This window comes from Ixodes scapularis, unplaced genomic scaffold, assembly GCF_016920785.2.
Source record: "Ixodes scapularis isolate PalLabHiFi unplaced genomic scaffold, ASM1692078v2 ptg000058l_1__unscaffolded, whole genome shotgun sequence".
NCBI classification, from domain to species: domain Eukaryota; kingdom Metazoa; phylum Arthropoda; class Arachnida; order Ixodida; family Ixodidae; genus Ixodes; species Ixodes scapularis.
This window is the reverse complement of record NW_024609900.1, coordinates 715,168-739,578: the sequence shown is the minus strand read 5'-3', so window position 1 is coordinate 739,578 and position 24,411 is coordinate 715,168. Positions and strand designations below refer to the sequence as shown.

The 24,411-nt window shown below is 46.2% G+C and overlaps 2 protein-coding genes across 2 annotated transcripts; one reads left to right on the top strand and one right to left on the bottom strand.

Annotated features, from left to right (window-relative positions):
- The first annotated feature begins 2,383 nt into the window (after positions 1-2,383).
- On the top strand, positions 2,384-23,232 carry LOC121047373 (sterile alpha motif domain-containing protein 3-like). The gene is made up of 10 exons (XM_040502568.2): positions 2,384-2,882; positions 4,952-5,080; positions 10,362-10,492; positions 11,425-11,574; positions 12,414-12,501; positions 13,220-13,378; positions 16,070-16,282; positions 19,766-19,937; positions 20,971-21,056; positions 22,700-23,232. The coding sequence occupies exons 1-10, from the start codon at positions 2,730-2,732 to the stop codon at positions 22,988-22,990; spliced, it is 1,572 nt and encodes a 523-aa protein (XP_040358502.1). The 5' UTR covers positions 2,384-2,729; the 3' UTR covers positions 22,991-23,232.
- A 4-nt stretch (positions 23,233-23,236) lies between these two features.
- LOC115333052 lies at positions 23,237-23,912 on the bottom strand. Its single transcript, XM_040214788.2, has 2 exons — positions 23,795-23,912; positions 23,237-23,520 (listed from the first exon to the last, which is right to left on the bottom strand). The coding sequence occupies exons 1-2, from the start codon at positions 23,910-23,912 to the stop codon at positions 23,318-23,320; spliced, it is 321 nt and encodes a 106-aa protein (XP_040070722.1). The 3' UTR covers positions 23,237-23,317.
- Positions 23,913-24,411: the final 499 nt, after the last annotated feature.

Sequence of the window (24,411 nt, the reverse complement as noted above, 5' to 3'; positions counted from 1 at the left end):
GGCTAGAGCACTATATAGCTCCTACGGAGCAGAGTAGCGCAATCCTTTGAACTCCGTGTTTTGCCGACAACATGGCCGACAGAGCGGCTCGGCGCGAGTCACGTGGTACTCAGGGTTCCAGGAGGCGGCCCGCCCTATGGGAGAATACATGGAGATCGACACAACACGGCTGATTAAAAAATGAACGGCGAGTTCACACTTTTCAAAACTAGTCTGTCGTGAAGTTAGTAAAGCACTAAACACTTTAACAAAGTTTTAACAATATCGGATACGTGTGCAAATTTTGAGAAGGCAATTTCCAAGGCAATGGCGTTTGAAGCAGACGATTTTTGCTCGCAGCGGAGATGGGCTTTTCGGGTTGGCCGGAGCGGGTCACGTGAATGGTGTGACGTCGCCGTGTCGTCTGCTGCATGATGCCGCTCAGGCAATTTTTTAAAAAAAGTCAGGTCCTTGCGGGGCACAAAACTTAGCGCAAATGATTCTAAAGTGTTCCATTATTATGTCAAAAATGATTGCGATGCCGTACGTTCCCACAACACTGAAGAAACAACGATTTTCTCACGTTCTCCATGCATTTCTGACCGCAGTTGGAACCTCCTGGCGTTCGCCGCTAGTCGCCGAGAGGCGGCGTTCTAGATTGCGCTACTCTGCTCCGAAGGAGCTATATAGTGCTCTAGCGTTGGCTGCATACGGCTTTGGGTAGATGAATCGAAGGATACGTAGATGCATATGTATAGTTTCGTTCCTAATAATTTCACATGCGTTTGATGGCTAACATGAGAACAGCCCTTCAAAATTGTGCATTGCTGTGCCCTTGAAATGTTTTTTCATTCTGTTGAAAAGAGGTCTCCGACACTCCACTCAACTTTGGCGGGGTGGCGGAGAGCAATATAGAGATCAATGGCGGAGTGTGGCAAAGCCGGCAAAGCAGCTCGACCATGAGCTCGGCGCTCTATGCGGTGCAAGGTGCCGCCATTACTTTCTGGACGTTGCCTGTTTACGCCGTTTACGTATCCTCAATTTTGAGAGCTGTCGAGTAGTAAACTTGTTAGTGAGCGCGTTGGTAATGATATAGGTTTCAGAAAGAGTTATATACGTAAAGACAGGGGACGGGACAACATATCTTTCAACTTTCAACAAACAAATGATTTATTGCCGGACGCTTCTCCTTCGGAGCTCCACTACAGGAGAGGGAAAGTTAAAAGGAGGGAGAAGGGAAAGAGGGGGCAAGACAAGGCCCCGGGAGGAAACTGCGGGAAAGTAAAGCGCAGAGACAGCGGGAAGGAGAGGAAGGAAGGAGGCATCCCAATTTCCCTCTCAGGAGCAGGGACCACTCGCCCGGCCCGTCAAGGACGTCAACTCCGGTCTAAGGAATGTCACCTCCCTCGACAGCCCGCTGTGTTCGCCCCCGCAACGGTCTCCCTGTGTTCTTACACCTCCCCTCATCGCCCTCCCCTCTTTCCCCATCGCCTCCCCAAGTCGAGCTCTGAGCGGCTAGCCGCCCCAGTAAATCTGTAGCTGCAAGTCGAAAGCTGTGTCGTCTGTTTCGTCCTCTTGTGTGTTTCTTTCGTTTTAAGTCAATGGAAATGTTCTTCGGCGCCTCTTTTATGGCGTACGCCTCCACGATCTCGCGCCCGTAGCGGTTCTTGATGGCCCCCAAAACACGCGCGGACGGGAACTCGGGGGCACATGGAGCGCAAACCTTGAGGTGATGGACCATGGGGTGTTGGGACTTGGGAGTCCTCGTCGTTTTTTTTTTCTATTTCTCTCCTATGTTCGCGCAGGTGGCAGTTGAGGCCGCGCCAAGAGGCACGCGGCCCCTTTCGTTCCCTGCGCGGTCGGACGGGTGTATTCCGTGCCCTTCTCGTGCGGGGCAGAGTACATCGTACAGACGGGCCGCTGCCTCAACGACCGCCTGCGCGAACATGAGAGAGAAATAGAAAAAAACGAGGGGGACTCCCAACACCCCATGGTCCATCACCTCAAGGTTTGCGCTCCATGTGCCCCCGAGTTCCCGTCCGCGCGTGTTCTGGGGGCCAACAAGAACCGCTACGGGCGCGAGATCGTGGAGGCGTACCCCATAAAAGAGGCGCCGAAGAACATTTCCTCGGCCTCGCTGTCGCTGTCGGAGAGAGAGGTGACATTCCTTAGACCGGAGTTGCCGTCCTTGGCGGGCCGGGCGAGTGGTCCCTACTCCTGAGAGGGAAATCGGGATGCCTCCTTCCTCCCCCTCCTTCCCGCTGTCTCTGCGCTTTACTTTCCCCGAGTTTTCTCCCGGGGCCTTGTCTTGTCCGCCCCCTTCCCCTTCCCCCTCCTTTTAACTTTCCCTCTCCTGTAGTGGAACTCCGAAGGAGAAGCGTCCGGCAATAAATCATTTGTTTGTTGAAAATTGAAAGATGGTGTTCTCCCGTCCCCTGTCTTTACGAATAGTAAAGTGTTTTTGTTTAAATTCTTAGTTTTGGCGCGGTTTGTTCCTCAAGTATTTTCCGGAATATATTGTGTGCTTAAGCTACACTAGGTGGCGCAAGCTGCCACATATACACCATTAACCATCGGTTCAGCCATCTATCCACCCACAGCCTTCACCCACTTATCGTTCCTTTGTTCTGTTTGGCGCGTTACTTGCGGTGGTGACGAATGACGGTTGGCGAGTTTACCGAGTTGACGAGCCAAACGAATGTCAGTATTTTCGCGCCTAGCTGCTCGCGTGGCTTTAGCAGCGTTCGACAATGCCGCCCGTGCGGTGTCTGGTCACCGTGCCTCACCTAAAGGCTGCCAGGTCTTTCAAGCTCGAGGATGGATCGGTAAACTCTTTGAAACATGCGGTGGCTACGTGCCCCGTTCTTGGGAACTCCATCAAACTGTCTTCTGTCAGGTTTCAGGCAAGTGCCTCGTTTCTGTTGACATTTTCCCCGTGCTCGAACTGTAGCAGGTCACAGTAAGCTAAGTAAACGAAGGATAGAGAAGACACCGAACTGCGAAGCTGTGAACCACCTAATCCAGAAAAAAATATTGAAGTGATAAGATTTTAACCGCCTAAACCACCGTCATCTTCGAATCTATCTTGGAAAGGGTACATGTTATATGAGGAAATGACGTTTTAGCGCGAAGAGTAAAGTATAGACCGCATGAAAGCGATTTGGCGAGTGACGAGGCAAGCGTCGGTGAACCCGCTTCGCTGTCGCTCGGTCACTCGCGCGACGAGGCAATCCGCATGAAAGCAACGGGAGCAAGCGACATTGTAATCCAAAAGGAAGTGTCTAGAGTTCCGTCCAGGCGGAACGATGGTCGCCACTAAAGTAACGTCCAAGTTGGGTCTCGTATAAAGCAAATGTTGAAGGCTAGTTTCTGAAGGAGTAAAGCTATACGCACTCCGGAGTGCGCTTCGGACGGAAATGGCTACACGCACTCTGCGGAGAGCTCATGCCGCTCGGGTCACCCTTTTCGAATGGCACGTGTATCGCTGGGGAGCCCGCCTGCGTTCCCCCCGCTTCGCGGCGACAGTGTGAGGCTGCTAATTACAAAACGTAACCAGTACACGCCGCTTCGCGGCGTCCAGCCGGCAACCCAAGCCCCGCTGTCCCCGATCGCATCAGGAAAGGGAGTCCCGTACCATTTAGTTTTGCGAAGTTTCGTCGGCAACGAATCTTTTAGTGTTCACCGGGGGGAAAAAAAAAAAAAAAAGTAAATATTGCCAAATGCTTCGACAAAACAAAATGTTTGAGAAAACGAAACAAAAAGAAAGTGGGACCACCGCGGATCGAACCCACGTCCACTAGCGTACGAAGCTGACACCTTAACCACTACGCTATGCCACCGCTTAAAAGAATGAGTTGCTGTGACTATTCCTTTTATATGAGACTAGCGGAGTGCGTATAGCCATTTCCGTTTGAAGTGCACTCCGGAGTCCGTAGGCTTTATCCTTTCTGAAGTGGTAGTGTAGTGTAGTGGAAAGGTGTCTGCCTTACACGCAGCGGGCCCGGGTTCGAACCGCAGTGTGGGTTTACTTCTTTTTTTTTCTTCTCGATTTTTTTTTTGTCGGTATTTACATTTCTCTTTTACAATTATCTCTGAAAGACATGAAGGCATGTTGTCGACGAAACTTCGCTGAACTAAATGGCCGGAGGTGCAATAGGGCATAGCGGGTTTGGGTTGCTGGCTGGGCGGCGTGTACGGAGGGCTAAGTGGGTTAATAGGGAGTTTTCATAGACCGTTTTCGCCGTCCCGCAATGCCCTACGCAGCTTGCTATGATGTCGGAACTCTACAGTCAAGGGCATGGGCGCACAGGCGCAGTAGCGGCTTCTTCGTTGCAGAGGGCTTAGCGGTGAACGAAACATGGTCTACGAAAACTCCCTCTTAGTTTTGTAATTAGCAGCCGCATACTGTCGCCGCGAAGCGGCGTGAATGCAGGGGAGGGGGGGTGGGTGTTAACGAGCCCCCCAATGATACACGCGCCGTCGGAAAAGGGTGACCCAAATGGCACGAGCTCTAGCTCCGCGTTCCAGACGGAACTCTAGTAGCAGCTATCGTTCCGTCTGGAACGCTAGCCACACCGTACGTCCAAATCGCCGCCTTCCCTAGGTTCACAGGGGCGAGAGAGGAGGGTGGGGGAGAAGGTTAGGCATATCCATTTCAGTGCTCTGTCTGGACGTAACGCTAGCCACAGCGTTGGACGTAACGCTAGACACCTCTTTTTTTTTTACTTTTTTTTTGTAGGGCATTTGACAATATTTACAGTAAGCTCTCCACGTCGTGCGTATGGCCATTTCCGGTCAACGTGCACGAGCTCGTGCCTATAGCCTTTACTCTTCATTGAATAGGACTGATTTGAGCCAGCACATATGAGAACTGAAAAGAAGCTAAGTGCCTCTGGAGCTGATTTACTAACTATATAAAAATATTTTTGGGTTAGATATATGTGAAGCTAGTCCATGCGCATACATTTTACAGATGCTGGATTTGGTATTTGAAGAATACACTGACCTTGCTGCGGACGACGAAATACATGACATGGCTAAAATCACTCTCCTGCCCATTGTAACTGTCCCAGAGGGTGGGCCAGGCTCATCTTCCACTCAGGTATTTGGTTTTGCAACAAGTTCAAGGTATATCAAGCATTAATGAAAAAAAAAAAAAAAGAAACGGTTTATTACTAGGAATATAATCACAACTGTGATAGGCTGTGTCTATACGAGCGTTTTTTTAATTTTTTATTCTTTAAAAATTTTTTAATGGTGATAGCTATGTTAATGCCGCCTTCACTGTATGTTTGTGGAGCTTGGTGCCTGATTATGATTGGTAGAAAAGCGTCCTGTCACTTCTGTACGTCCGTCACTATCCAGCAAGTGTGACGCCGGCGCCTCCAGCAGACACGCTGTCTGTCGAGATAGTGGCGAAGGGCATGAAACACGGGCGTCACTTTTTTTTTTGCATCATAATCAGGTGCACCTTTCAGCGTGTGGTTTTGAGTTAACCCTTTAGACGCCGAGGACGAGTCTGACTCGTCCACGGAGTTCGTCCCGCAAATGCCAAGGATGAGTGTGGCTCATCCGCTCGTTTCAGCCCGTGTCTGTAGTGCCAGCGACGAGGCACGCTCGTCCAGTCTATTTTTGTGTTGAGAATAGTTCTCCCGCTAGCCAGCAGGAGAAAAAGCGAACCAGAATTTCGCTAATTTTTGCATCATTTTGAGAATTTATCATGCTCCTCCGGCAACATGGGTTTTTAAAAATGGCGTCTCTTTCGAGTGGTGACATGCATCGCTCGTCTAGTCGGAAGCGCGTTTCTTTAGTTGATGATGAGTTTTCTACAGGGTGAAACAAGGAGACGGCACGCTCTTTAAATCGACCGGAAAATTCGGTTTCTTAACCTATCGCGCTACGGCTTTGTGCAGCGTTGCCCACAGATGGTGCATTTTTTTTGTAAAATTTGCAAAGAGCGAACTTACCCGAGGAAAAAGTAAAGAAAGAAAAAGGCTTAGCTCCTATGGAAACACAGCGAAGCCACCGGTCTTCAAACAACACGGCGCCGGTTAGCACGGGACACAAGAGGTGGCGCAAGCGGTCGCGACGCCAACTGCCTCCAACGAACGAGCAGACGACGCCGAGACTCGAGAGCCGGCGTATTTAGCAGACAAGGAACTGCAGTTCTTCGTTGTTACTGCGCCTGTTTTTTGTTTCTGCGACTGTCGCCGCCTGCGGAACGCGCGTCGCTTTTGAGTCGAAAAGATTGTCTGCTAATGACGCTGGCTCTCGACGCCGTATGCTCGTTCGTTGACGGCGTTCGTTGCGCCATCTCTTGTGTCCCGTGCTAACCGGCGCCGTGTTGTTTGAAGACCGGTGGCTTCGCTGCGTTTCCATAGGAGCTAAGCCTTTTTCTTTCTTTACTTTTTCCTCAGGTAAGTTCGCTCTTTGCAAATTTTACAAAAAAAATGCACCATCTGTGGGCAACGTTGCACAAAGTCGTAGCGCGATAGGTTAAGAAACCGAATTTTCCGGTCGATTTAAAGAGCCTGCCGTCTCCTTGTTTCACCCTGTAGTTTGGATGATGATGACTTTGCGCTAGACGATAGTGACGGAAGCGGGGAGTCCGCGGAAGAGTTTGAAAGCTCAAGTGACTCGGACCTTAGCGGCGATGAGGTCCATGCTTCGGCGCGAGACTGGAAAAGTGTGGACACGACAAATCCTCCATGAGCCCCTCCCCGCTTTCCCTTTATTGCCACGCCGGGCGTCACGACACCCGTCGACACGTCGCTCGTCGAACACGACACCCTCAATGCTGTTGGGTACTTGTAACTCTTGCTAAGCCAGACGTAATGACTCTGGTCGTCAATGAGGCAAAGAGGTACCTATGCCGATCAACACTTGGCGACCGCGCTGATCTCAAGGGGATCCCAAATGAAGGCGTGGTAACCGGTGACGGAAGCAGAAATGAGTCTTCTTCACCCTGCTGCTTCTACAGGAAATAGTAGACAAGCCAGTTGTCGAGTGGTATTGGTCAAAGCGCACAGTGATTGAAATCCTAGTGTTTGGGGAGGTGATGAGTAAGAGCAGATTTATTTTGCTCACGAAGTTTTTCCACTTTGCGAATAATGGAGATGATGCTGGTAAAGTGGGGCAAGCTCGTCAAAAACTTCTCAAGATCTGGCCGGTGTTGTTGCTCATGAAGGACCGCTTCAAAGCAAGCGGTCTCGGTTCCCATTTTTAATTTTTTTGCCTCACATGGCCTAAGATTGGATCAATTTTGGTTTTCAGTTGTTAAGCTTTTATACCCATGTCTTACATGCTTGAAATAAGGAAGAATTCTTCTATCAAAGTGTGCTATAAAAAAAATTTGAATTTTGGGTACATTTTTTCGAAAACTGGCTGGCGCTTAAAGGGTTAAGCAAAAAAAGGAAAAATTAACAGATGAATATCTCAAAGCCTGTTGCTTTTTCGGGAACCGTGTCAATTGGGTTGGCTTTTATTAATGGCCACCTTTAAAACTACAATAGACCCTTTCCGGAATTCAGTCTGGCCACTTTGATCACTATCATCATCATCTGAAAACGCCATATGTGCTACACTAATGGCGGACTTCTGTTTACTGATGAAGGAAGTTGAAGATGCTCCTGAGCATCTTCATCTTCAGACCCTCAGGGCTAGGGTGACCAGACGTCCCGTTTTGGCCGGGACAGTCCCGTTTTTCAGGTCCATTTCTGCCGTCCCGTCTTTTTATCCCAATATAGAATCATGTCCCGTTTTCGCAGAAGTACATAGTTTCAAAATTGGCACCAAGCGAGTAGAAGCAAACTGCAACTATGCCTATTCGTTGCAAGTATATTTTACAAAACTAACCGTAGGTACTTTACAATATTTACCCAGAGAGTAAAATTTAGGACTGTTCTTGCCCACAAACACTTTTTCTTTCGCGAGGACGGTAGAAATATTTTTTTTTAGTTACTGGATATAGCACGGATGTAGAATCATGTAGGAATAGCACGCATGTAGAATTTAATTACATTTTTTCTCAAACTTTAGTACCCCCCCCCCCCCCCCCCCCCCTTTACCGCTGGGATGTCCCGTTTTCTACCTTGAGGAATATGGTCACCCTACTCAGGGCCTGAGGACATTGCAGAGGGGAGTGTGTTACAAGGAGACATCAAAAGCAAACAAACAACAATCAAAAGCAAACAAACGACAATCTTAAGAATGAAAAAAATACATAATAATGAAATGCTAAAAGTTAACACTGTTAAGGCATCGTTTAGAAGCGATGGAATCGGATATGGATGCCACAGATGCTGGAAGGTGATTCCATAAGACCGTCGTCTGAGGTATAAATAAATTATAAAAAGTTGTAGTGTTACATTGAGGAATGCCCATCTGTGGATGGTCAAGAAATTATGATATGTAAAGAGGTGTCAGTAACTTGTCACATAGCAGAGGATTATAGTAATAAATTTTGTGGAACAGACACACTGTTAAGATTTCCACGTAATGCAAGGTTAGGTAGGTTCAAACTTATTTTCATTGATGTTACACTGGCAGTGCAGTGATAATTAGCAAGGATGAAACAAACAGATCTGTTCTGAATTGCTTCAAAAGCCAATATCAACACGTTAATGCCAGGGTTCCCAATTCAAGAGGCATATTCCAGCTTAGAGCGCACGAGCGTTTTGTAAAGAAGCACCTTGAGAGATAAGGGAACTGATGAGAAGTTCAGTGTGATTGTTCGCCTGCACTCAAGCACGTAGACCAAAGTATAGGGTGGTCCAAGTCACCAGGATCGATATAAAATGGATCATAGAAATCGACACCTGCACGTAGCAATCTAGACTTTTTGTCAGAGGTGTATTTCACATGTCGCTTTCCTTTTGTAAAATTAGAAAGCGTAGCTCTCTTTCTGTAAAAAATAAGGCCAAGAAACTTGCCAGGGTCTACGGCGGACAGTGACGCAGACGACAGGGGTCTAGTAGCAAGGTGTGTTTGGCGTTCGTATAGATTGATGGGCTACCTCCTTACTGCGACGGCTTGCGACCAAGGTTTTATAAAATGAAGATAATCTTTTTCAAATGTACCTTCGGTTAAAAAATAAATGCGGGCAATAAAAGCAGAACTTAAAGTAAAAAAAAATGTGTCTGCATAACGACAGCGCTTTTGCTGCCAACGTGTCGTCTGCTAGCTTTAGCTGGTCGGCTGCACCGTCGGACGCTGCTCCCGATGCCATCTATGAATACGATCGCCAAACACGCCCTGCTACTGGGCTTGGTCGTCTGGGTCGTTGCCTGCCGTTAACCCTGGCAATTTTCTTGGTCCTATTTTTTGTAATTTTACAAAAAAAAATTGACCCGTGAAATAGATCTTTGACGAAAGGTTTAGATTGCTACGTGCAGGCGCCTGTTTTTATGGTCCATTTTAGATCGATCCTGGTGACTTGGACCACCCTATATATAGAGTATTGTATCGGGCACATAGGGTTTTGTCGAGGGGGGGGACCGCCCATGTCAAAATGGCATAGATGGGGGAGGGGGAGCGGGCAGGGAGAGGAGGTCCCAGCAAAACTGAGGATTTGGGGCTATGTGCTCGTATTGTATATGCAAGTACAGTTGCTGGTGGTGTGAGCTGGAATATGCAAGCGGTGACCGGGCTGCGCAGACCACATAGCCGCAGCAAGTGACTGGCCACAGCCTGGTCGTCACTCATGCTTTCCTGCTTATATCGCTTGCTAATGTATGTATCGAGGTCCTCGTTAGATAAACTTTGTTTCGTGTTAGTACTGGATACCAGAGCAGTTTGAGTGTTGCATTAGAAGGAGGGGGCCAGTCAGGGCCATGTCTTTTTCAAAGTGATATGGCTTGCATGCTCTACTGGACGGTGTTGCACTGTACTCCGCATATTATTCTTAGCATTGAACAGCATCTCTGTTTGACACTATGTGAAATTGCATGCTGTGCATGTTTGCATCTACCGAAGAGCTTAAGCTTCAAATTCGGGCTCAGATTATGAGCCACGAACCAAGAATACGGTGCCGAATTTCTGTATTATTGAAGACGAGCGTATTGGTGAAGGTTCATATCCACACACGAAAGGATAAGAAACGGAAGGTGGACAGGGCCGAAATAGGACCTCTGGAAAGATATCTTGGTTTGTTCTTGTCCACTGCGTTTTTTATTCTTTCATGTGTGCATATGAAAATTTTGTACATTACGATTTATACTGAATTCCTGAAACGGCGAGCATCTAGCGGCATTTATTAGTAATAAATACACCAAACCTTACTTATAGCATGTAAAGTACAAACCGTTATATCATTAAAACAGCCTGCTGGGGTCCTTAACACAAATCCAGTAACTTTACACTGCAGGGATTTCCTTTCGTTTTAGGAGGAGGCTTCATTGGAGACGGTGCGCACTGAAAACTGTGAAACCGCCCAAAGAGAGAGCTTGCCAGATGAAACTTCTCCAGATGACTCCTCTCCAGATGTACCATTGGTAGGCATCGAGCCCTTTGAGCTGTAAGTGTGTTTTAATGGTTGCGACTATAGAGGCTATGTTGTGATACAAGGCAGCCTCGAAATGCTTCTATTCCGCTGTCACTATAGAACGGCGGACAAAGTGGCATCAATGGAAACGCTCATACCAGCTGCACTAGCGTCTCACCGGGTGCCTACCGTACATGTGCGCTTTGCTTAGGGTGGTGACATCTAGCCATTTTGGTTCGCGTCTTTTTATTTATTGTTTGCTTGGATCACATGTCGGCTAGTAGCTTTACCTGCGCGGTGCCGTTTTGTTTCATCTACTTCTTTGACGCATCTCACGTACATGGACCATTGTGTTCTGCTGCGTTCCCTGGGCAATGGAGGAACCAGGCACGTATCCAGGGGGGCCCATGGGGCCCGGCCCCCTCCCCCCCCCCCCCCCCCCCCAATATCTTCCATTTTGCTGGGGCCTCCTCTCCCTCCTCCCCCTCATACAACATTTGGCCTCTGCCCCCCCCCCTCCCTCCCTCCCTCCCTCTTCCGAAACAAGACCCTGGCTAAGTGCCTGGGAGGAACACGGGCGCTTCACAAGACTGATACACGCATGTGTCCTCACCACATGCAGTTTATTCAGGGAACACAGAGCTGATAGCTCAGGTGGTAAAGCACTTGGCTCACACACAGTAGGCCCATAGTTCGATCCCTGGCAGCGGCAAAGTGTAACAAATGTTTTAGAGCATTCATCAATATCGACGACGGTTTCTCTACACCATCATTTCAAAGGGGGGTGAAGAGCCCATAACAGCTATCGCTTTAAAATGAGGTTGAGAAAAAGCATGTGAGACGCCTATAACATATTTATTGTATTTCTGTTTTTTTTTTTTTTTATATGCTTCTACATAGCAACATTTTTTTTCTTTTTTTTTTTTAATAATCATTTTCTTATAAAATAATTGCACTATTTTTAGGCCTTCGTGTTCAGACGACGATGGGAACACCTTCATTTTCCCCAAGCTTGGAGCTCTCCATGATACGATCATCTCTGGCAAACCTCTGACATCTTCATCATTCCGAAAGATTGTGGAGCTCCTCTTTCGTGCAATGGTGAACATAACAGTGTAAGTAAGGTGGTCTCAAAATTCGGACTTATTCCTAGCTTCATCATTTCCAGTTCCTTTCATGGGTGACTTCTTTGTGGGCACCGGTCAACCTTTGTCTTGCTGTATCTTTCTGTATCCAGCTAAACCTATGTCTTAAATCACAGTATCGAAGCAGGTGAAACTGATTTTTGCAATATATTTGAAGTGGGTTTAATCCCTCTAACCCTCCTTGTATACAAAAAAAAAAAAAGTAATTCGGAAAAAAAGCTAGGTTGCTTCTTTCTGGTCCTTATCTTGCCAAATTTTGTGCAGTGGTAAACATAGTAGATTGATGGCTTATTTGCGTTGTTTCACAAGTGCATCTTTGTGCTGAATTTTAGGCTTCTTGGTCGAGACCGCTGCGCCAAAAATGAAATTAGTCAGTTCAGGCTAGAGAAATGTTTGGTTAGTTAGGTCACTTCTTGTCATTTGCTAGAAGCAATCCATGCCCTCGCTGTATTTACAGGTGTATGTGTTGCTGGTGTGTAAAATTAATGGAAGCTTTAAGTAACTTGCTCGTTTTCCTTCAATAGGACAACATGTCTCTTTGTCGAAATTCATATTACAAGAATTTGCTAAGCGGAAAATGTGTAGATATTCCTTTTTTTTTTTAAATATCTGAAAATTTGGTGCGACTAGTTATAATCGATTGGGGGTCATTGGCATGTTTAAAACATTGATGCACTGTGTACCATCTGAACAATACCTTGCATCTTCCTCGCGTAGGCTCAGTCTGCATACGGGACCTATTGATTCACAATGTGGGTTATAATATTAGAGATTGTTGAGCCATAAGAATGGGCACGACTTTTCTGCAGGTTCCCATCTCAGCACTTTTACTCCAAGGTCACTCAGCTACTAACTGACAAGTACCCTCAGCTCCAAGATGTTATAGGAACTGGATCAGTAAGCACATTTCTTTTGCACGTTTATAATAATAGCTGCGATCAATTCTTAGCATTGGTGCTTCTATACATCTTTCCAAAAAACGCTCCTAGGCCGCCGCCATGTTGCTGATGCTGATGCAGCTGGCCCTCTATCAGCTAGAAATTTTCTGCCACCCTCTTGGACTGTGAACACCCGCTCAGTGCGGTTCTCTACCTGTTTTGGCGGTTTTGCATTCAACGTTTTCTCGCCCCTCTTGAAAGTTCCCACTTAATTTTTTTTATGAGTGCTGCATACCCTTTCTGTGTTATCTTCCATTGTGATATATAAGACTGGTAAGTGCCTGCCATTCAAGCTTTTCTGCTCGACATTCATGGGAAACGAAGGAAGTGATGGACGTCGAACTGCCCTCAACGCGATTTTGCAAACATTCTTCTCCCCCCTCCCAGAGATAATCCGCATAGAATCCTCGGTCATCTCCAAAAATAGTTGTCTGGGTTGGGGTGGGAAACGGGTCAGTCGCGTTTGTTCCTTTACCTTGGTGCTTTAGTGAAAAAGAAAGCTCTCCCCAGCTCAAAGGTGAAAAGAGTATAGCTGGACGCCATAATTTCATTCCTTGGCGCAGGAACGATTCCCTTGGTAGGCTCCCAATAACTGTTATCGCAGCAAAAATGCTATGGCTGGACCTAAATTTAAATTTAGATAGTTGTTCAAGCTGTGGTATTTCTTTATTTTACAGGACTCGTGGAGAGTAGCACTGCGGTACAAGTTCAAAAATGAAAGACGTCGCCTTTCAGACGACGTCCGGGTTGCTGAAAACCGTGCAAAATTTGGATCAAAAAGACCAAATGATGGAGGTGCAGCCACACAGCTGAAGCGGCAAAAAAAGATTAAGCTGGTGAGGGGCAATGTTTAAACTTTCCGGGATAAACTTGGAAGATCAAAAATTGCTGATGTGGTTCGGATGCGGATATCGTGTCTGCATAGTGGATGATCAAATTGTTATCTACGCATGGTTTTCTTTCTACTCATCAGTGTCTGCCTTAGAAATCAACGAAACGCTTCCATCAATCAGATAACGCGAATCGGGAAAACTACAGTGGTTTATCCCGTCTCCGCGAGTAGGTGGAAGCATGAAATGCTTTCGAGTGGAAAGGATTCGGAAAGATGATGATGGCAGGGAGCTCGATTCATTCCGATTCGATGGTTGGCACTCACTGGAAGCTCACCTGAGATTGGAGCTCACCTGGAAGCTCTCAAGATCCCAGGCGAGCTTCCATTAAGTGTCAATCAGTGATTTGGAACCAGTGGAGCCTCCTGCAATCGTCCTTCTTCTTGGGTCCTTGTCTCACAATGTCCATAAGATCTGAGAACATGCAGCACTCTAATGAGCAGAAAGAGTACTACCCTTGTCGCACTATGGTTTTCGAGATCACTGGCACGTAAAGCTCCTTGCACATCGCCAAAGAGCTTTGCACATGAGCAATCTTCAAGACTTCGTTAACACTACAATTTCTTCCTGTTGTGCGACGGCCATGTTCAGTAGCATACTTGAAAACCTTAATCTTCAAACCGCATGTTAGCTAATGTATGAAACCATCGTGGAAACCCCACGATCGTGCTGTTGGGGCAACCATAAGCTATAGACATTTGCAGAAAAAGCTCTCTGGCCGCCGCCATTTTGCGAACCAAGCGGCCCCTACCAGCCATAAATTTCTGCCACCTGCCTGAGCTGTGGAAACCCGGTCAGCATGACTCCCCAGCTGCATTGTGCATTCAGAGTTCGCCAACGTTTCTTGGAAATTTTTACTTTATTTGCCTGTTTAGGATGCTTACCCTTTGTGTGCTATCATGCACTGTGAGAACCAGGGAATACCAGGGCTCATAGCCTGCTCGGCCTTCGCAGGAAACAAACGAAGAGAGTGAACGTCAAGCAACTCGCGAGTCGTGACGGAGGCAGTTCGACATTCTTGAAGGATTATTTCCGTTGAGATAATCTCCAGAAAGCCTTCCCGACTTGTGTTCCGAGTCTTCGCGAAAAATAGCTGATAGGGTCGGGTCCGGAGTGTTTGCTTTGAAGCTGTGCAAAAAAGCAGCTCTCTTCTACATGTGCCCAAAACACGCCGGATTCCGTCTGATCGTCGTGAAGTTACTATCGTCGACACTGTTTATTGGATATGCTGTGTTATTTGAGACCTTTCTCAAATCCTGTTCGGATAACGCGGCATTGTGGGGTACGTACAATATATGTTGTTCGATTGATGAGACTCGTTGAATTTCATTTTGTGGGCGAGTAAATCTATGCAGTTTGAATATCCTGTGCGGTCAAATATTTTTGACGGTTAAGATCTTTGTAGATTGACAAGGCGGAGTGTATGGTGCCGTAAAAAGACCAACATAAAATAAAACAAACATCCCAGTTGCATTCGTTCTGTCGCTCACGGACTCACCAAAACAGCTTTCGTTGCTTTGTTTTTGTTCTCAAAAATAGTACAGAGCATTCTTAAAAACCCCGAGAAATTCTATTTGCCATAGAATACAAAAGAAAAATAGAACACGGCAATTTAGCCTCCACCAGCGTCCGAAAGTGTGCCCACGCAGGCTGCCACAGCCCACTGACGAGAAACTCCACAGCTCAGCGCAGTCTGGCAACACTGACTTATCCTCTCAAAACCAGGGATGCCTGCTGTAAATCGCTTCGTTCGAGACTGCCGCTTGAAAGGTCTATAGGCAACTTTCAAAAATCCTGCCATGCAACATTGCATGCGTTGCACGCTCGGAACAGTTGGCTGCGAAGCTGAGTGACATGGTTTCAGTCGAACAGGCGTTGTCTCTGCTTGCGCGACGAAACATGTGCAATCGCAAGTATGCTGAAGTTTCTCTCGCGTAAAACATCAACCAAGGCACCTGCAATTTTTTTGCTTAAAACCTGGCATGCTCGAAACCAATAAAATAGTGGCCAGTGTTTTTTTAATTGCTTGGCGACATTTATGGTATTTTACACTTGTGGGATGTCTCAGTTGTGAAAATGAAGTAGCGAGTTCCATTATGACACAATAATCATGGCAAATATCTGAAGCCGGAACTAAATGGCCCGCTAGTACCCGGAATTCATTTCTTGGCATCTCCTCACCAGGGGCCGCCCCGATTCGGAAAAAAGCTTATTGCAAAATGGCGGAAGGTTCATTTCTTCCCACGACCCCGGCTTGGCTTGGCCACCTGGAGATGGAGGTCGTTCCTTCCCATGATCGTCTAGCTGTTTATCGCTCAAAGTGGCGCATAAAAAAATTTGAACGTTCCCACCTCGTGATACAAAGTTGGGGGTGCATTTATTGAGCAAGGTGCAAGGAAATATGTTATATATTTTTATCTGGACTGTTTCCTTTTTTATATTGTGTGTTTTCTACTGTTTGTGCTCCCGTAGGGTAATGCCTTGGGCAATGTTAGGTCAAATGATTGAATTCAATTTTACCTTATCAGAAATTTTGGCATGCTAAGAGCATCAAGCACTAAAAAGGTAGTCAGTTGTTGTCCTTCTGTTAATGAATATTCATGTCTAAATCGCGCCCTTTCGATCATGCCTCTCAAGAACATCACTGCTTCGGCTTTGGCTGGAGAGGACGAAGCCAGCCTGATCGCCCATGAGGAATGGCTTATACGAGAAGGACGAAAGGCAGCTCCTGATGAAAAAGGAATCCATGAAAGGATGACTCTCACTGCGAGGAAGAGGCTCTCTGACATGGCACAAATGGGCATTGATGCTGTTAGGACAAGGTACCCATACCTGATGGACTCTCAGCGAGTGAGTCATTGCTGCTACTCTTCCGCTTTATTGAATACGAAGGTGTTGTTGACTTTTTTTTTGTACTCTTGTTTGAATACAGAAACTCTTATTGAAGGGACACTGACAGGGTGTTTATGCTCGCCGATGTTTTTAGTTGTACATGGCTTATGAGAACCCAACTGCCCAGAACAGAATTTGAGGCTCAAAATTCAGTTTCTTTCCGCCCGAGGACCGCCACGAGAACTGGCCGGTTCGAGTTGCGCTCTCTCTCTTTGTGATCACGGGCTGTTTTCTAAGGTTTAGACACAACCACCAAATTTAATCAAAGTCGTGGGTCATTGAAGGCACACAGTCAATATTAAAAATAGCAAAAAGATGAAACCCTTTTTTTGTGACTTCTAAAAAGCTGTTAATAAGATTATTGAGGGAAAAAAAAGTTGCACAGAGAACCGGACGCATTCTGTGCATTTCCTCGTTCAATAGCCCTTTTGCGAAATCCCCCAAGCGCCCTGGCCCGCGCGCGAGGAATTGTGGGAGAGACTGTCCCTGGCCTGGCCACTCTGCCTTGAGATCGCATTGCCTCGTCGCTCGTCTCCTCATAATCTTGTTTTTTGATTTCATTACCTATTTTTATATGTTCAAGTGTATATTTATTGGTTCTAAGTGTTTCTATTTTCTTCTGTGCGCAGTATTTTTTGCATATATATAGTTTTTGTCTTTATTATGCCTTTTTCGACGGGAGTGCTGACGAACAACAGGCCGCTTCGCGTATCGTTCTCCGGGTGAGTGTTATCGTTGCTACTGGTTCCTGTCGTGCTGTTAGCTGTTCATTTTGGTTCACTTGACCCGCGTGCAGTCGTGAGGAGCCGTTTATGAACACCCACGCAGATGTCATAGGGGTAGGCAGACTCTAAATCAAGAATTGCGACGCGAGAGCAGAGTGCGCTGTGATTTAGCCGCCCGCGCCTGCTCCGTTGACTCGCAGTGCAGCGTATGCCTTCGGGTGCCGCTTGCTTGACCAAGATACAGCAAGCTGCTTTGTCGCTGCGAACCATTTGTCCGAATGTTTGCAAAGCTGAGGCATATGCAACGCTGTGGCGTTTGACAACTGCGCGCTGCGGTGCGATCCCTTTGCAAATGCCGACGGCTCAATGTCGCGGCTTGAATGTGCCTATGGCATGCCTTCATAATCTTTCTTTTAAGCGGTTGTCATTTGCCAGCGCCCTTTTTCAAGTGCAGAGATAAGTTGCCGCGAATCATTTGTCCGAATGCCTGCAAAGCCGTAGCACCGTTTGTCATATCCAACGCTGCGGTGCCTGACAAACTGCGCTCAGCGGCGCGAGCCCTTCGCAAGCGCCGGGCGGCCCAACATCGCGGCTTGTGTGCGCTTATAGTATGCCTTCTTAAACTACTTGCTAAGCGGTTGTCAGTTAAAAGCACCCCTTTTCAAGTGCAGAGGTGTGCTGTCTCCCAGGCAGTCATCTTGAAACTCGTAGTTCCTTCGATAATTTTATTTCTCTAGTCAAGATGTCAGCTCAAGGTATTTTATTTCTTTAGGTCACCTTCAGCAGTAACATGCCCTCATAGTACAGTTTGCTGTGTGCCAGGCTGTACAAACAGTACTGCCGGCGGACGGCATGTTTCCTGGCACTGCTTCCCAAAAGACAGCGTCCTGCGAAGCGTTTGGGTGAAGACAACTGCGTGCAGTTGTGAGGCGCTGCAAAGTTGGACATGCCGAACAGTGTTACGGTTTCGCAGGCATTCAGACAAATGATTCGTGACAGCAAAGCGGCGGGCTGTATCTTACTCAAGTAAGCGGTATTGAAGGCACATGCTACAGTGCCAGTCAACTAAGCGACGCGAGAGCCGAGTGCGATTGAGCCACCTGCACTCGCTTTGTTGACTCGCACCGCACTCGGCTCTCGCGTCGTGATTGTTGATTCAGAGCTCTGCCTACCCCTATGACATGGGTGCGGGTGTTCATAAACGGCTCCTCTCGACTACACCTGGGTCAAATGAACCAAAAATGAACAGCTAACAGCACGATAGGAATCAGTAGCAATGGTAGTACTCACCCGCGGAACGACACGCGAAGCGGCGTGTGCAGAAGAGAATAGAAACATTTATAAGCAATAAAAAATACAGTGGTGCAGATAAAAATAGGTAATGGAAATGAAAAACCGGATTAAGAGGAGACAGGCGACAAGGCAATGCGATTTCAAGGCAGAGCAGCCAAGCGAGGGAGCCTGTTGAGTGTTAGCAACATCCTAGCTAATGCAGCGACCAACGACTTAGTTGGAAGCTATGGTTCACAGGCCAGGTTTGGAGATCCTATCAACTCTATGCCATACTGCATGAAAAGGACTCGAGGGTCCGAAAGAAAAGAGTAAGAGATTGCATGTGAAGAAGAAGGTTTGATATTTCATCAGCGTGATGTCTGTAGTACCAATTATTTCTCTGCACTCTTGCAAGACTTGCTTGGCAAGTCAATAGACATATTAAGAACTTCAGAAGCAAAGGGAAGTTAAAAAAAATAATGTTACTAAAAAAAGAAACTTGCGTATTGTGTGTTCGTATGTTTGTTCCTAAAGCCCTTCCCACACCTTCAAGTTGTGGTAAATGGGGGATTCGGCCAACTCGCTGAAAGCCGACTCATCGACAGTCAATTCGTAGTATAGGCCAATTTGTTGTAGGACAATTCATCAAAAGGCAACTTGTCGAAAGGCAACCTGGGACTGTCATTTAACCCATTCGAGGCCGATTCCTCGAATGGGTTAAATGACGGTCCCAGGTAAAAGTTCATGGTTCCTTGTTATCTTTTGATCTAAATTTTTATTTGTGTTTGGACTAGGGACAGCGGTCTTTTTAGGTTTTAGGACAGTACCTTGAGACAAGTTTAGAAATGTAAATTTCGGGATTGTCCTTTTGCTAGTTTTCTTTATTACTTTTTGTAATGAGCCGCTGCGGACTGTTGCCGCGAAGCAGCGTGGACGGGTAGGCCAAGCAAACTCACACGTGCCACAGTGATGCACACGCGACGTAGTAACTGTCCCCCACTGCACCGTGAAAGTGGAGAAAGCTGCAAGTTGTTATCTTCGACAAGAAAGAGCGCACTGGATGTTTATTACGATACGGCGATATTACGCATTACTATAGGGCAGGATTTGCTTTAACATTTCAGGACAAAATTATATATTATGGCTTTGAAACAGCGGCGACCAGTTGGCGTCTTCGACTAATTTTTCTTCGACGATTTGCCTTATGACGATTCGGCCTATTCGACAAATGGGCTGCTGACGAGTTTACCGTCGATGAGTTGGCTTTCGGTGAGTTGGCCTAGACTCGGTAAATGGTAGTGCCAGTAAAATCTGAATTTAGGCGTTGTTTCTTGTTTCCCTTATTTAAATTAATGAACAAGTGCCAATTTCTTTGTAAATTTTATTAAAGAAATGCCGTGGCATATTTCCTGAACTTTCAATTTTTATATTTTCTTTTGTGAAGTTCGCTAAAGATTTCGAGAGGCTCACGAAGATGAACCTGGCCAACAAAGTCGCAAAAGGGATTGACAAGATCGTTCTGTTGGCCACAAAGAAGGCGATCGACTGCCAGGAGCATGTCCTACTTACACTGCAAGCAGCACCGCACATGGATCTGGGGAGGCTCAGGACACGGCGTGAGTACAGTAAGAAAACCGCTGCGCAAGGGAGGCTTTTCGACCAAGCGATAAAATACCACCATTCAATGCATGCATGGGAAAAGATAGTAAAAAAACAAACAAAAAACTTTCAGTCTTTCTCTTTTGTTGAGGAAGGAAGACTAGCGGAGCTGCACTATGGTGGGAATGAAGTAATGGCCGATCGCTAGTCGGCAAGCCAGAGTGGAAAGGTTGCGGCCATCTATGATGGTTGCTGCCGTCTCCTATATATGGCGGTAGCTGTCCAGAGTTCTGTGTCATCGGGTTATTTGAGGACTGACACGACCCTGGGGAAACTAGCCGCTAACAGCTCCACTGTAAAAAAAATAACCGAGTTTATGTGTGCAACCACGTTGGCGCATTGCTCGGCTGAGAAGTAAGCGAAACTATAGCTTTCAAAATGCGGCCTTTAGGGTGGGCTGCTTTGTGCTGGCCTCCCCTGTATTGAAAGATGGAACGTGACTGGCACTCTCGCTATCAGCGCGCTCGGAAACAATAGTGCTACGTGCTGCAATTTTGCCGCTCTGGTCGTTGGTCGCTCGTGCTAATCTTTTTCTGCTGCAGCTGTACATGCGCAGCGCCTTGGCAGAGGAGAACCCTCTGCCAAGGTGCAGGCAGCGTGGTGGAGGGCCGTAGAGGACAGACATTTGGGCTGCACACCAGTGTATGGGGAATAACTTTGGGAGTTTGTATCATACTCCCAAGGTTATTTCCCCGTGGTGATTTGAATTGTTTCATACCATTTGGTGACATGTCCAATGGCTTATCTATAATATTATGTTGCACCCATTTAGGTCGTTCTGGTGTGTTGCCTTCTTTTCTTTTAGTGGGGACAGGCTTGGCCAAGTGAACATCTTAGTATTTGTCTGAAGTTCCCTCATTGTCACTGATCCTACTGGAAGATAAGCAGAACAATGCATACATTTTTTTTCTGAAACCGTCCAGGACACGTGCAACGAAGAGTACAAAAATGTATTTGATATCTTGCACAAATGTTGTTGGTGTTTTTCAGACATCCTGACTGTTGCAACTCTGCGCATTTTGGCCCTGAACGTCAAGGAGTCAACATCACTGCCCCTAATGTTCGTGCAAGAAGATGTAAGTTATTTCACTATATTTTTGCGAAAGTTGATGTTAGCAAGAACAAAGTTCCAGCCTACCTTCAATGTAGCAGGGTTAAATAAATGCTAACTAAAGAGGTTTTTTTGTTGTTTTTTGTGGGTAGAGTGTTCGTTTTTTTTTTTGTTTTCACGGTATGTTTTTTCATAGTGCCCGCAGGGGCTAGAATTGGAGCCTTCTGAATACATATTAGTGACCATGTTGATGTCAAAGGAAACAAACATGTGAAATGCACATGAATACAAGTCCTGAAAAACCAATGAAGGCTGGAAGGCGGCAGGCATGCTGATCTTTCTAGGGTTTTCAATACAGAGACAGTGTAGCGTGTTAACTGGCTTCCAACAGTTCAATAGCAGCTTGTTCACCTGGCCCCTTTTGTTAATGGGGTGTCCCAAACATTAGGCCCACCAGGCCCCAAATACTTCTGTAACGCTCAAGAGATAATGGCCACCTAAATTACAGAGATATAAAGTAAAAATTTGAGGCGAACCAAGTTTCGGGTACAATGGCTGAAACGCCAAAAACCTAATAGTCTGGCTTCCAAAACACAGCCATGCTCAACGTGCCTCATGCTGGATTTTCACTGCTCCGGTTGGTGTTCGGACGGGAGAGATATGGCCAGCGACTGCACATAAAATGTAAATGTAGCTCGTGAAAATTAATTTATACAACTACATACGAGACATTGTTATGTTTGCTGTTTTCTGGAACCTTCATCTTTGGGTTTTTTTAGTGTAGAGGAGGAAGCAAAAAAATTAACATTGGCCAACGAACAAATAATAGCATGTACCGTTATGGTCAGTCGGTAGCCCTGTACGGTTCATAAATGCGGGGTGGCGAGGTAAGCAGGGTGCGTCCGTGGCAGACATAGATTGTAGCACCTGAGCTGCCTGCCTTCTGTCGGTGTTTGCCCCCTTTTTTCTCCTTGAAACTTGTCTGCCCTTGGCTATGTTCGCTGATACCGATAAGAACCCATTATTGCACCCAATGAGCGCTGACGACCGATGACACTGCCTGACAAAGCGCGTCTGCGCAAACATTCCTGCTTTTTGTCTTCTCTTCCTTCTGCACGTATTGTTTCTCATCTGTGCATTTGTTGGTGTCCTCTTATCCAAACAATAACCTCAAATGTACACAGGAAGGCTGCTGTCCGCATAAAGAAACCAGGCCACTGTAAAAGTGAGATGTGATAGCAAAGCAAAAAATCACTCTCATGGTGAAAACGAACCAGTGATGCGTCAGATTTTTGGCGTGACTTTTATTTTTTTTATCTCCAGACCTGTACTCATTTCCAACAATAAATAAGTCTAGCAGCGTATCATAATGCATCGGAAAAGTATCTCACTATTGAAATGCAAATAGGTTTCACAAATGCATCTTCATACTGAAATAGAGATACTAAAATATATCTCTAAGCTTATATCGCAATATTTTCATGTCGTGATGTTTCCCCAATTGTAATTCCTCATTCATTTTACATTGTTGCAGATGCCGGTTACTTATTTAAACATAAGCAATGCTCATGGCCTGAACTGGAGTGAATAATAGCAGTTGACAAGAGCAAACATGTTTTGGCCTTCTACATTAAAATATGTTGTGCCTTTTCCTTTTACCTAACGCAGGATGAAAACATCCCACCGACACCGTGTGTCCTGTACAGCGGGCAAGACTTAGAGGATGCAGACTTCTTTCACCTGGTTGTTGATCGTGAGAGGTTGTTCTCCGTTCCAAATGCCGAGGAGGGGCTGTGTATGTTGTTGGCAGCCTATTGGTTGTTCAGTATACAATATGAACGGAAGGCCTTCAACATGCTCGTCACTCTGGAGAGGCTTTTTCTCGGCATGAGCCACACAACTCCAAGGGCAGTGGTAATTAAATTTTTAAACAAAGTTTGCAGGCACGTGCATGGTTGAAGCAATGATTTGTGCTTCAACCACACGCGCATTAACTGCTTCGTTACGGTTCAGTTTGAGCTTTTTCTTTTTTTTTTTTTTTTTTTTTACGGTGTTAGTTTGCAGGCTCTGTAAAAATGGATGTCCACCCACGGGACAGTGGGGCTTTACAGTTCAAGTAAGGAAAATGAACACATATTTTATTCAACATTTTATAAGTTAATTTTTACAAAATAGGTTTTGGGAAGAATAGCAAAACTGGAGTGATACCGGCAGAGAAATGAGGCTCATTTATTGGTACGAAAATCAAAGAAGCAGTGCCAGTCAGTTTCAGTGCAGAGGTAGATTTCACAGGACGTGCAATGGTGCTGAGTTTTCTTTGAGGAGCCAGGGTTCCTGCACTGTGTAGCATTCTTGACGTCTTCTTTCTTTGGCACGTGAAGTGCCTGCGCCGTCTGGACTGGCGAGTTCGGCAGTGGCTTGACTCTCTTGCGCGGAACCTGTGGCACCGCACAAACTTTCTAAAATGGCATCAGCCTGACTTGTTAGTCCTGAAAATCGAGCACAATCAATCAAACCAATTGTTTTCACTTCGCGAGTGTTTCAGATTGGTGCGAGCAAAACATGATCATCGCGAAATTCGTGTCATAAGTTTTGGGTCCCAGCGTCCACCCACGTAGACAGTTTGACAAGGGACTACTATAACCCTTGCTAATACTGTTGAAAATATTAAGCATTAGTGACCATCTGTGAACTTTCAAGAACTCTAGAAATATAAATTAACACAGCCTCCGTTTGTGTAAATCACATAAACTGATTACATACCTTGGCGTCGCCCGTAGAACATGCGAGTGCTGCAGGTCGCCATTTTTAACAGCAAGCAACAAGTTTTCAGTGCTGTTTGCTCAACACTCCTCCAGATGGCAGCACAGACTACGTCCATGACGGTGGACAGGCGTCCTTTTCTGTGTGCAACGAAGTTTTTTTTTTTTTTTCTTCTTCTTACAATTCAAAACCCAATGTTTACACTGGTGGACGCAGGGTCTCAGGAGGTTATACAGGGTGTTTCACGAAAGGTGGACAAATTCAATACTGCAAAAACTGCTCGAAGGCTTGTGTCGTTTTGGCCCTGGGCTCGAGGCCTATTTAGGAAAACTTTTGAAGTCCGGGATAATTAGATTGTTAATTATTTTTGAGTAACTGACTTTTTAGTATTGTGTTTTAGGTTATGGTTTCAATTAGAAAATTGCTCAGCATCATTGAAAAACACTAGATCAACATATTACACAACAATAGAAGGCACGTGCAGCATCTTACGACTTTCTGAAAAACCTCACAAATGGGATAGGTTTTTAAGTTTCGGTTTGCTATTGGAGCGCATCTCGACCTCGACGGCACCATGCCCCGTGGAGAAATGGTGCAACCAGCCTCTGCTGCGTTGC